This window comes from Apaloderma vittatum, unplaced genomic scaffold (genome assembly GCF_000703405.1).
Source record: "Apaloderma vittatum isolate BGI_N311 unplaced genomic scaffold, ASM70340v1 scaffold20994, whole genome shotgun sequence".
Taxonomy (NCBI): Eukaryota; Metazoa; Chordata; class Aves; order Trogoniformes; family Trogonidae; genus Apaloderma; species Apaloderma vittatum.
In genome coordinates, this window is record NW_009712365.1 from 20,351 (window position 1) to 32,705 (window position 12,355).

Below are 12,355 nucleotides of genomic sequence, written 5' to 3' on the forward strand. Positions count from 1 at the left end.
CCCTTTCCACTGGGCCAGAGCATTCCCCAACAGCTTGAAATAGGATCTGATCTTTATTCCTTACTGAGAACATTATAGTAATTCAAGAATTCCTAGACCTACAAGATATTTAGGTATCTCACTGACACTGATCCAACATGTGCCAAATAAAGAAGTCCCAGACCTTCAAGAACAACAAACAACAACAAAATCAATGGGAGCGCGAGGCTTAGCAGAAATGTAGGGCTTTAGATCTTCACCGAAGTGCTTCATTAAGTTTCCACTCTCATTTCCTGCAGGTGAAGAAGATCTCACTAAAATCCTGCTCTTCTTACTTGGCAGAGCTCCCAGTCTGATCCTCTGCTTTGCAGACCCACGGATTTTGTGCCCACATATACCTACCAGTGGCACCAGCTGTGGGGCTTTTCACTTACAAAAAACAGAGAAGCTGCAACCTTAAAGTCCCTGAGGTACCAACTCTCAGTCCTAGCACACTGTACGCAAAGCTTAGAGAACTGTTTAAAATGTCCTTTCTTCTTGAGGACTGAACATATTCACACCCGAAAAGTGAGAAAATAAACATGTTTATACATTTATTATATACAATATTAAGGCACAAGTTTAAACAGCAAAGAATAAGAAATCTTTGGCCGACCAACAATATCAATATTTGCTGTGGGTGACACATGCGTTCTTCATTTTCCCCCCTATGTACAAATAACCCTCCAGCTGTACAACACTGTACACCAACTTCTCTATACAACCAACAACGATAAAAAAATGACAGTATTTTACAACTAGTTACCAACATCACCTGGAATGGCTACAGCACAGTTCCCCAAAACACAAAACAGTTCAAAGAGCTGGGAAAACCAGCACAACTGGAGTTGGGCCGCTTTGCTGAGAGGCTGATCCACGGTAGTAGTACTCCACGGGAGACCTGCTGGTCCTCCAGATCTTCCCTCCAGGAACCAACACCTCTCGAGTTCAGCACAACTGAGGAGAATGAATCTACATGAGCTGCTGCCTACTATGAGTTACCTGCACCGCAAAGAATTTCTGACACGTGACCATGAATCTAGGGCAGCACTGACTGTAAACACACCTTTGGATACCAGGAACTGGAGGGGCTGTGGTCTCCGTGAAGAGGAGGAGGAGGAGGAGTGCTGAGCTCTAGCTGCCTCAGAGAAGCTGAGCAGAACCACTACCAAACGTTCACTGAAAGCCACGTCCCACACGCTGATCCAACACTGTTTCTGCTGGACGCCCAGACATCTGCCTGCACACGACCTATTCAACAGTTTCATCAAAAAAGATAATACAGCTGGTAATAAAACACTCAGGGACTTCCAAGCACCTGGGTATCCTTATTTCTTGGAGAAAAATGACAAAATGAAATATTCACCATCATTTGATTTGTATTCCCTTGCTTTGTTTTCCTCCTGTCCCGCTCCTACCACAGACACTTGAGGAAGGGCCGTGGTGGTGGGTCAGCGCTGATGCCAGGCGTGGGCCCAGCTTTTATGCAAACATTTATAACATTTAAATTAACTTTAGAGGAAAAAATAAAAATATTTTACAAGGCATATATTAAGCTGCGTAACATCTTCTAAGGGTTTTACACATTTGGTTTCACAATGCAAAGCTGCTAATACTTGAAACACACAGCTTGCCCAGACAACCCACCTACCACTACTTTGCTTAACAAGTGCAAAAATCAGAAAGAGGGCGACACTGACGTACGTCTAATCCTATCTACACGCAAAAATAAGTGCATAGATTTAATGTAACAGTTTTAGTTTTTAAAAAATGGTATCAGCCAGGCAGTATTGAACACAAGGCTCTGGCCCCTGAAAGCTTTGAGGTTGCAAGGACTTCACTTTTCAGCAGAAGCTGAGTTTAAAGTGCCTGGTGTTTTCACAATCAAGGGCTTCAATTCGATACCTACAAGACGGGGTGACCTCCAGCCAGCCCAGAGCACACGATTACTTCCACACCTGTCACTTTTCCACTCTAGGCAGCTTCACATAAAATCCCATCACCTATTTTCCCAAAGCCAAGTTCTTCTTAACGTCATTATGGTGCACCACAAGGTTCAGGAACCGCAAAGTCAATTCAAAGATACCTCATGGAGGAGAATTTCCCTATCAGCATGTGCAACGCACGAAGTAAATGCTATGCCACCATTAACACAGCGGGCAAGCTGGCTGCCTTACAGCCACCACCTCTTACAGATACCAGGGACTAAGCTGAAAGTGAGAAATGTTCCATCCTGGGTAAAACAAGGTGAAAAGAAACTGCAGCTCAGCACAGAAAACAGATGATTCTCATGTGCTGCTTCGCAGTTAAACCCTTCCCGGCCTGATCCTATACCCCTTCATACCCAGTCCCAGGTCAGCTCAAAAGGCAGGTTTGTGTGCTCGAGGAAGGTAGTAGGATTTGGCCGTAGGCATTGAAAATAAGGAAAAATCCCATTCTTACCACAAACACGTGGATTCTTCCACTGCTAAGAACCAGTTCATGGTAAGAGGCATCATCTGATCTCATATGCAAACCCAGCTTAACTCTACTGAATACGCACCCACGCAACCCCGAACGAGCTCTGCAGTGCATGGCCCTTGAGGGGGCTGCTGGGATCCTCACCCAACCTTCCCACCTGAAACCTCATCCTTGCAAAAGGGATTGCTTCAGCAGGGCCCTCGTGTCCCCCCCTACATGTTTATCCTCCATGGGAATTCCAGCCAGCAATTGCTCCTACCGAAAAAAGAAGTTTCAGCAAGACACAAATATTTGCACTGTAAATCCAGCTCCAAGAGCAACACTTGTCCAGCCAGGAAAGGGGCACCTGACCTGCCTGCCCAGGAAAACCACACCACTTCAAACAAATACTTACAAGAACCTGCTGTGTACACTTACGGACCAATTGTTCACTGAAATTAAGCAGTGAATACTTTTGAGAAATGTATTGATAATGAGGAAGATGCAAGCTTCTCCCAGGTTATTCAGAAACTCTCTCTGGCCTCAAAAGAGATGAGATTTCACTCCTTGTCCTGGCTGCAGATAGGCAGGAAAACAGAGCGGCAGTGTGCACCCAGTCTGTAACTTCACTAACTTCTCTTGACACCAGAAAATGCAGTTTCCTGTTTCCCCTCAACAATCCCCTTCTCATGTCACCTTCTGTTTTCAACATCCCTTTCTGCTCAGAAAATCCCAGACGTTCGTTTCATCACTCCTCTTTAGCGCTCTTGACTTCTCGCCTGGTCCAAAGTCTCAACATATCAGACTCAAGTTTCATTTCGGACACAAACTTTTATCTTTCTTTAAACTCTCCGGGTTAGTTTTTAAAGTTGGCACACCAAGGACCGTCTTGGACCTGGCTGTACGCACACAAAACCCCAGAGATGCCGTCCTCTGCTCAGATGAGGACTTCCATCATGTCTGTATCTGGAAACTCGGGCTTGTGGAGCAAGCTGCTCACTCTGCCTTTGCCATCGTGCAGCTTCCCATGGCTGGAGGTCTCTGCAATGGAAAGAAGAGAAAGTTGGGTCTTCGGCTCCGTTTCAACAGCAAATTGTTAGAAGCAAATACCCATGGGGCACGTCTTAACTGTACGTCCTGCATACTGAAAGCTGGATTTGGTCAGGAGATAGAGGACACGCAACGGTGAATTCCCTGCACAGTGACAGCGGGTGTGTCAGTGTGCAGACCCCCAGGGCAGGCACAAAGATGGTATTTAAGAGATACAGACCACAGGACCTCTTCAGCTGTGGTCCTAGAGAGAAACAGGCATTTGTGAAAGGCCTGCCTCGCTTCACCAAGTTACTACCTGTCATCTGACCCACAGCAGCTCTCCACGTGGGCTATTCTGCAGCAGGTGCAAAATTTAGGAGTTTAAAACATCACAAAGGCAGCACACAAAAAATCAGGCACGTGGTTTAATCTAAAACATATTGCTTTGCCATCAGGATGGGCTAAGAGAATGTATGGTAAGATGCTGTCAGGTGTTTACTTTTGTCACCATAGTTCTCAGACAAATTCAGGGAGAAGGACTCTAGTTTCCTACAAGCAGGAAAAGCTTGAAAAGCTATTTTAAAAGTACCTGGAAGTAAATTCCTATTTGGATTGCCTATTCAGCCTATTAATGATATGTGGCATGTTTTTAGAGGGATGGCTTGCTTTTAAGATGGGGTGAGTGAGTAGTAAATGGGCTTTTTCAAAATATTGTAAAATAAATGTCTCACTTGCTAGGCCTGCAAATCAGCAGTTTCTACCTTTCAAAAATAATTAGAATTATATTTCTTTACCCTCCCTCCCAAAAAATATCTTCCCTTTCTCCTTACTATTTCCTCCGAGGTTTCCTTTAAAAATGAGTGAGAAAATGGTGCTTCCACTAATCACGGTTTAAGTTGAAAAAAAGAGAAAGCTCTGAATATGTGAGCAGGTGTGGAATGTTTTCAAGGTGTGAAACTCTGTAAGTTTAGCTTTGGCAGCACAAACAATTGCATTTGCTGGAAACATTGTCCACCACAGGTGAGCGGAGCTTTACAGAAGCTGCCGAGCGCAATGCCTGGCAAAGCCAGACCAGGCAGCCTCGCAAAGTTTTATTTTTACTTGAAGAAACCTCCCCACCACCTTACAAACTGTGAAGGCAGCACTCCCCTCCATCAATACTGAGGTGTCTCTGGGGATCTGCTGACAGCCCTGGGGGTGATGCAGGGATCTAGCAGAGCTCACCCAATTTCTCGCTGGCCACTCGTGTTCCTGGGGCCCGTGGGGCTGGGCTGTGCGAGGGGGTGGTAGCCAGTCGTCCACGGCTGGGGAAGGAGGTGGTGGCGGGCCAGAAGAGCTCGGCGCCTTTGTCCGTCTGGGTGCTGCTGTCTTTGCTGCCTGTCTTCGCGTGGGAGGCTGCCGGCGCTGGGACAGGCACGCAGGACAAGGAGGGGAGCGGAGGAGGCAGCGAGGGGCCCGACGTGTGGTCATGGGGCTCCTTCCCCAAGAGCAGTCCTGAAAACACACAGAGGTCAGTCACACCCCGCTCGAATGTAAGTGCTGTCCCCTAGTCTCACCCCAGAGCTACAAGATGCTGGTCTGGATATGTCTCCAGTCCTTTAGCTTGGCTTAGTTCTTCCCCTTGACGCTGCCTGTTGCTCTTCTCCTGACATCCGTATGTCCACACGTACCTACCAATGTAGGTTCTTTTCTACAAAACTGCATTTTGAAAGCAGCTGCTCCCTCCTGTAGCCCTTCTGCACCCTATCCCAATGGCACCTACCCCTGGCACAGCCGTGCGTGCCTCCGCACCCCCGTTCTCTGCAGCCCCAAACCACTGGCAGTCCTGCACTCATTTTCCCATTTAGCTGCTGCATTGCATCATGCACTCCTACCCACAGGGGTGCTCACCCTCTTGGATTAACTTTGACCAGGCTTTTTTTCCTAGCCCAATTCTGTTATTTACTCCTAACGTGTTGCAAACATCATCTGCTTGTGCCTGGGAGGACTCCCTTTGACTATGGCTTTCTATAAACAGTGCAAGATGATTTAATATGACTGAAAATATAATTAAGATACAATCATAGAATCATGGAAAATTCAGGTTGGAAAAGACCCTTTGGATCACTGAGTCCAACCATTAACCCTACTCTACAAAGTTCACCCCTAAACCATGTCCCCCCATACCACATCTAAACGAATGCAAAGTTAAAAAAAAAGACTATTTTTTTAGTTCAGGACACACATTCTGCTAGAGCAAGTGCTCTGGAAATGAGCCGTCAGGGCAAGGTGTGCCACGGCTGAGGCACTTTTGCTAAGTTCAAGCAGAAGGATTAGGACAAAGTGCTGAATGAGTCAAAGCTTAACTAAAAACTGAGCTCACCTATGCTTCCCTTCCAGATCTTCTCTTCCTTCTTCTCCTCAGCTATCTGGTTGCTTGTGAGCGAGGTCTGGCGCGAATGCACGCCTGTAGCAGCGGCGATGGAGGGGACGGACCGAGCCGGTCGCAGGCTGGCACTATCGACTTTCCCAGGGTCCTTGCGTGACCGTTGCTGAAGGACCTTGATCATGGCATCTTTCTCAATTATTTTGGCATGGAGATTCTTTATTCTGCCAAAATATGAATGCTCTGCTTACAGGAATGGAAAAAGTGTCTGTATGGGCAGGTCTCCTCACTCTGAGGCACCATGGTGGGTGCTCAGGTACGTGCCCTGCTGCTCTGTCCCCTCTGGCTTTGGGTATCTTGAACAAGGCAGCACCCACTAGCTCCTCTGAGAATAACCATGCACTTTGAAACAGGCAGTGTTTCTAGCTATTAAACTAGAACTGGGAACTCTTTTCTGCAAGGTTACCTGAACCCATCTGTTGCTGTGGCTTTACCAACCCAGCAGGAGCAAAGAGGGCAGTATGCTGACCAGGCTGCAGACTGGCATCTTCGCCAGAATGCAAACACACAGACAATTTCCAGCCCCGTAATACACAGGGGCCAAATTTGGAAACCCTCCTTTGGCAGGCTGAGTTAACCCACAATTTGGGCCCGTCATCAGCTGGAGTAAAGACCTGCTGGAGAGAGTGGTTTCTCTAACAGCTCTGCTGGGCTCCTGCTTCTCCCTCACAGCTGTAGAAATGATCAGCACACAGTATGTGGAGCCAAGCAAATCTCACTGCTTCTCTCTTACAATCTCCAAAGACTCTCAAATCACAAAAAAAAGGTAAGATTATCTGAGACTCTTCTCCGGGAATGATCAACACCAAATCATAAATCATACCCAAAGACTACAAACCTGTATTTAAAAAAATGCTAATTGTACACACACAGTATGACAGCCAGATGACTACAGCTTGCCTGTGATGTACAATATCTAGTCCAATACAGCTTCATTTCCTGAAGGAATGAAAGTCAAAACGCCCTATCTGGAAAATGCACACATACAAAAGAGATAGTTAGTAACTTCATGTTGGCATTAGCTTTCATAATCAGATGCCTTATTTGCGATGACAACACAAGATACTAATCTATCTCTAATGAATCTAATGGCAAAACTCCATTACTTCACTGGAAGCAAGATTAGCTTGCATGTGTGAATGGAAAAAGTAAATCCAAACCCAGTAAAAACAATCACTGATATTTTTCTCAAGCAATAAATACCCTTATTTATAAAAGTTCCTGCAGACCAGTGTTTTTGTGGGAAAGTCAACACTGAAGAATAGATTTTAAACAGTTTTTCAGCAAAAAACGACAGGAATACATAAACTTTCTGAAGGGATTTTTACTCATCAAAAGGCCACTTTTCACCAGGAAAAAAATCTGGTTTAAAAAAACTGCCCAGGTCTAACGCTCATTGAACTACACAGCCATATGTCCAATTGTGTGCTGAAAATAGAGAAGTATCTGCAACAGTGAACATCAGTCTTGCTGACTTCTGTGCCTCAAAAAGTTTATTTTATATCTTCTACTACTTGCAAAGGCATCTTTTTTTAGTGCTACATTTTGCAGGTTTGTTTGTAAATGTCATCATGACTGTCGCACAACCTGGGTGGAGGAAACTCAGCGTATCTCGAAAGAGCAAGAAGCAGGCAAGGAGCGAAGAGCGAGGCAAAGGCAAGCCCTCGAGTGGCTGATTATGTAGGGGTGGGATTGCGACTGCAGCTTTTACGACCAGACGCTCTTGTTTCCAGAGGGGGATTTTCACTGAGATTAAACAAGCATTCAGCTTCTTTGCATGCCGATCTACTTTTAGTACTGGAACAGCCTCTGTTTTGTAAGAAGGTCAGTTTTGGCAGAGAGAAGGCTTAATGGGAAGGTAGGGACAAAGTTATCTAACGACAGCAACTCTTTAATCCCTATTTTAATGCTGAAGAGCAAAACTAAGTCCAAGTGAAGCTAAGCCCACCCTTTCTGAGCATGCCTGAGGGAACAGAAGCACATCCTGGTTTATCTGAACTTAGCCCAAATACCATGACAAGCAGGTACCGCACGACGGCCCCTTACGTGTACTCCATGTCCTGGCAGCGCCGGTTGGCTTGCACGATCTCCTCCTCCTCCTGCCAGCCGCGTACCTCCAGCGAACTCTCGCCGTAGCTGCCGTTGCGCGAGTGGCTCGGGGCCGAGGCGTCCCTGGCAAAGCAGTTCAACACACTCAGTTGGGCTCCTGAGACCGCAGAGGTGGCTTCTGCAAGTGAGAGTGGCACTTGCAAAGAAAACCCCAAACCCATGTTAGAAGAGCAAGTGACGGCTGGCTGTCAAGTGGATGGCTATCTGGCATTGGGTCATCTTGCTGTGGGCTACTCTTGGCTTAGGTTTAGTCATTAATATTGTTAATTAACTGGGCTGATGGAACAGAGAGCATGCTGAAATCATGGATGATCCCCACGGGGCTAAGAGCCATCCTGAAGGACAGGATCAGACATCAGAGGGATTCACTCACCAGGGAAATGGCCCCAAGTCAACATTGCAAACAAGAAATAGAGTTGTACATTTGGAAGGTGAAAAATAGCACAGGAGTTGCTGCCTAGACCAGAGGGCAAAAGAAAAGGATCATCCTGAATCATGTACTTAACGGCATTTCAGAGTTAAGTTAAGTTTCTCCTGTTAGGATGTTTTCAGGGGATTTGGCTTCTAACAAACTGGGGTGAGAAGTTAGTTATCCAATCTTCCTCATCACTGGAAAGCCTTGCTGCAGTGCCTTGCCTGATTTTGGGCACCGCACTTTGACACAAACTGGAGAAAGTCCAGGCAAACGCAATGGGAATGGGAAAGGTTTTACACTACGATATGTGAGGAATGGCCAAAGGAAGTAAGTTAGTTCAGGTCAGGGAAAATACAACAGGAGATATCTGTTTTCCAATATTTACAAGACTGTTACAATGTCGACATTGATCTGTTTTTCATCGTGTACACCTGGGAAGGCCAAGAATCAATTGAGGTAATCTGCAGTAAAGAGGTTTAGCTTAGCTATCAGGAACACCTTTTTAATTTGAAGCTTAACAAAGCGGTGAAAGAGGGGACATACACCACAATTGCCCTAGTTATAGATTTTTAAAACTAGGTTAAAGAACTCTATGTTGCAGACCATAGGATGGATGCAGCCACACACCACAGTCCCTGCTCACTCCATGGTGTGGCAAGGAGGAGCTGCCTTACCTATGCCGTGTAATTCGCCAGCCCAAGCCTTTGCTGTCAAGGCCATTGCTTGAGCCTGGTGCCTGGACTACCTGATAAACTCTTGGATCTGGTCGGTGAGGTAAACCCCGTCTTAACTGACTACTGTATCTCACTGGCATGACACCACAGAGAGGTGCATGAAGCCTGGCAGTGTGACTTAGCAAGGAAAGGCAAGCAAAATCTAGCCTAAGAAAATATCCGTTCCTTATCATTCCCCCACGCTCTCCATGGTGAGGAGAGCTGCCTGCTTGCAGCAAGGCCACCTTACCTCTCCGTTGCAGCTGTGGCAGCGGCATTCATGGCAAAGTGCCTGATCGTACTCTCCTCCAGGTACTTCTGCTCCCACTTGGTCATGTCGGCTTCCAGGGCCAGGATCCTCTCCTCCTTCTCCCGCACCAGCTCCATCAGGGCTGGAGCGTTGTTCTCCGGGAGGCTGCTCGCCTGGTAGCTGCCCTGCCTCTGATGGTGGAAACAGTGACGGATATTCACCTTCTGCTGAGTACAAGAGCTGCTGACCCTTTTTTTCCCGCTTCTCTGGAGCACACGAAGACCTCCCCATGTCTTTTGACAGGGGCAGGTGGAAACCCCCAGCTGAACCCCCGAGGCTGCAGGAGGACAGGCAGGCTGGCTGCGTGCACAACCCTAGCACACGCTTCTCCATGCCACGCCGACTGAAGTAGGGATCCAACTGCTCCCTGGATGCGCAGGGATTTCACGGGATACCCCAAGCCAAGGGAAAGGGTAGGTAAAAAAGCTGTTAGGAAAAAGAAGCAATGAAGCTTTGAAAGATATTCTTGCTAGGACTTCATCACATGGGTGGGCAGTGCTCGGTATGGACAGCCAGTTACTACCAAAGGGTTTATATATAAAAGCAGACAAAAAGCAACATGTAACCTAGCTACATGTAATGTATTTAAAATAGCAGCTGGGAAAATACCCTTGACATGGATTTACACCTGTCTCTTCTGGCACATTAGTTCTCAAGTCCCCTCAGGAGATGCGTTCTGTGGTGCAGCAGGTAACTTTCTGACCAGAGAGGCAGAGGATCCCACTGCACAGTGGCTCCCATAGGATGCTGACAAGCATCAATGGGTGCATAACCCTTTGCATCTACGCTGTGAGGAAAGCACTTACCCTGGCAGGATTTATCCCACCCAATTACAGGCACTTAATTAAAGCACCTAAGTGGCACAGGTAGCTGCCCTGAGCCCCTCTCACTGCTAGCAGAGAGCAGAGGAGGACGGAGATACAGTTCTTGGCTCAGCAGAGGTTGGGTGGGATGAGCACACACCGAGAGGAGAGCCACGAAGCTCTGAAAAAAATCAGTAGAAATAAATGTGGGTTTTTTCAACAAATAATGCAAGAGATGTGTTACACTCCACAGTGCACAGTATTGCGTTAAAGGGGAAACTGTGTCTCAGGAGCAGTGGCTTCTCATTCATGATACACCAGAAACTTCCAGCTGCAAATCTGTACCATCACACCACAGCGAGGCCTGCAGCAACCATTTCCATTTTCCAAACCACACTTCCGCCTTCTGGACACTTATCTTCTGCCTACAGGGAACTAGAGGCACCAGGGGAGGGCTCCAGCCTTTGCCTTTGGTGTGGTGACGTGTTTGGAAGCTGCTTTCTGGAGATGCAACATGAAGCAGCCCTTAGGAGCAATGGCTGTGACTCTGCTCTTGCAAAAAAAAATATAGCACTTACACTCCAAATATTGCCAAATTTCTGGCAGGAAGGTAATATTTTGGAAGCATGGTCCTGGTCTGTAAATGGCATCAAGACATCATGGGTGCCTGTCATCTTCTGGGTCAAAACCTCTGCCAGCCTTGCACACTTAGCCTGCAACGCTAAGTCAAAGCGCTTTTTTTTTTGTCCTAGCAGTTATGTCAGTGATAATGAACATCTGCCATTCAAACTCAGTTACCATCAAGCCTGGAATAGAAGAGATTGTGGCTTGCTGTCTCCTTGTGTGCTGCTTTCTTCTGCTGATTCCAGTAAAAAGGAGCAAAAACGGTCTTTTGTTTCCTCTGTGGTAAGAAAATGTTTCAGTAGATATAACTTTGACAACTCAGAGAAGACAGATCTGAAGTAAAAATCTGGGGCATTTTGATGCACTGCAGCATTGTGGCTCATAAAACAAAAAGTAGAAATAACAATAGTAAAAATTAGCTCAAACTCTCCTTTCAAAACTGACAAGTAAGACACGAAGTTAGAGTATGTTTCTTCTTAAAACTTACTAGAGAGAACTGGTGCAGGATTTGAGAACTACAGCAACCCAAAATCCAATTGCTAGTTACAGTGCCAAAAAAAAATTTAAAAATGAAGCAAGGTGTATGTTACAGAGGAATTTTCTGCCAAAATGAGCAGATGTAGCCTGAACTCCCAAGTCAAAGACTTCAGCGACCGTCCATCGCAGTTACTTAATATACTGATTTATCCCTAAATTCTGGCCCAGAGAACAGAACCTTTCCTAGCTCTAAGTTTTATCTTCACTTGAATTTTAATTGTATGTTTCTCAAATGTTGTTCCATTTACACCAGCATTAACATGTCATAACCCATTATCTGTTGAACTGCAGAAAAGCAGGCTCAGGGGCAACTGAGAAGAGCTACTGGAAGAAGACAGGATCAGCAAGTCCACGGTGCACAGGGCAAGAAAGACCTAACACACTTATAGGGCAGCAAGGAAGAGCTAAGAGGGATGGGAAGGATCTCCAGGGACAGCAATGACATCGGAAGGGTTTGAGGAGACTTTCTCTGGGGCTGCTGGCAAGAAGGGGATTTCACCTCATGACTCTGCAAACCACTGAATCTGCCTTTACTAGTGGTTTGATACACGTAGCACATCTGCTCACTCTCCTACGGAGCCAATGCCCATTTATCTGGTACTTAGTACTGGCTGTAGCCTGGAAATCCTCCCTGCAACCTCCTTGTGCTTTCATTTTTCTTCTTTTCTTTTGACTGGACTTGGGGACTCGGGGATGGAGGAGGAGTAAAAAAAAGGAAGAACTGTGCATAAAATACAAGCTTAACACTATCCCTTTAAGGATACGGGGCTGCCAAAAAAAACGGGGACATACAAAGAAATGCAAATGTACACTTACAGCCCATTCTGTACCAGACTGATATTTAAATAATGTATTGTCTGAAGATGACACCATTTGTCTTCAGATGTCTCATGGGTAGTGCTTTCTGTGAACTGCATCCATCAGCTTTGC

The 12,355-nt window shown here is 46.2% G+C and overlaps 1 protein-coding gene across 1 annotated transcript in view; it reads right to left on the reverse strand.

The window, feature by feature from the left end:
* Positions 1 to 3,394: 3,394 nt before the first annotated feature.
* LOC104272860 (angiomotin-like protein 1) overlaps positions 3,395 to 12,355 on the reverse strand; it is a gene marked incomplete at its 5' end in the record, with an annotated part of 29,106 nt that continues 20,145 nt past the window's right edge. Inside the window, 5 exon segments of the mRNA XM_009867964.1 lie at positions 3,395 to 3,498; positions 4,714 to 4,983; positions 5,852 to 6,078; positions 7,961 to 8,086; positions 9,402 to 9,592. Of these exon segments, the coding sequence (XP_009866266.1) occupies positions 3,395 to 3,498; positions 4,714 to 4,983; positions 5,852 to 6,078; positions 7,961 to 8,086; positions 9,402 to 9,592 (918 nt within the window).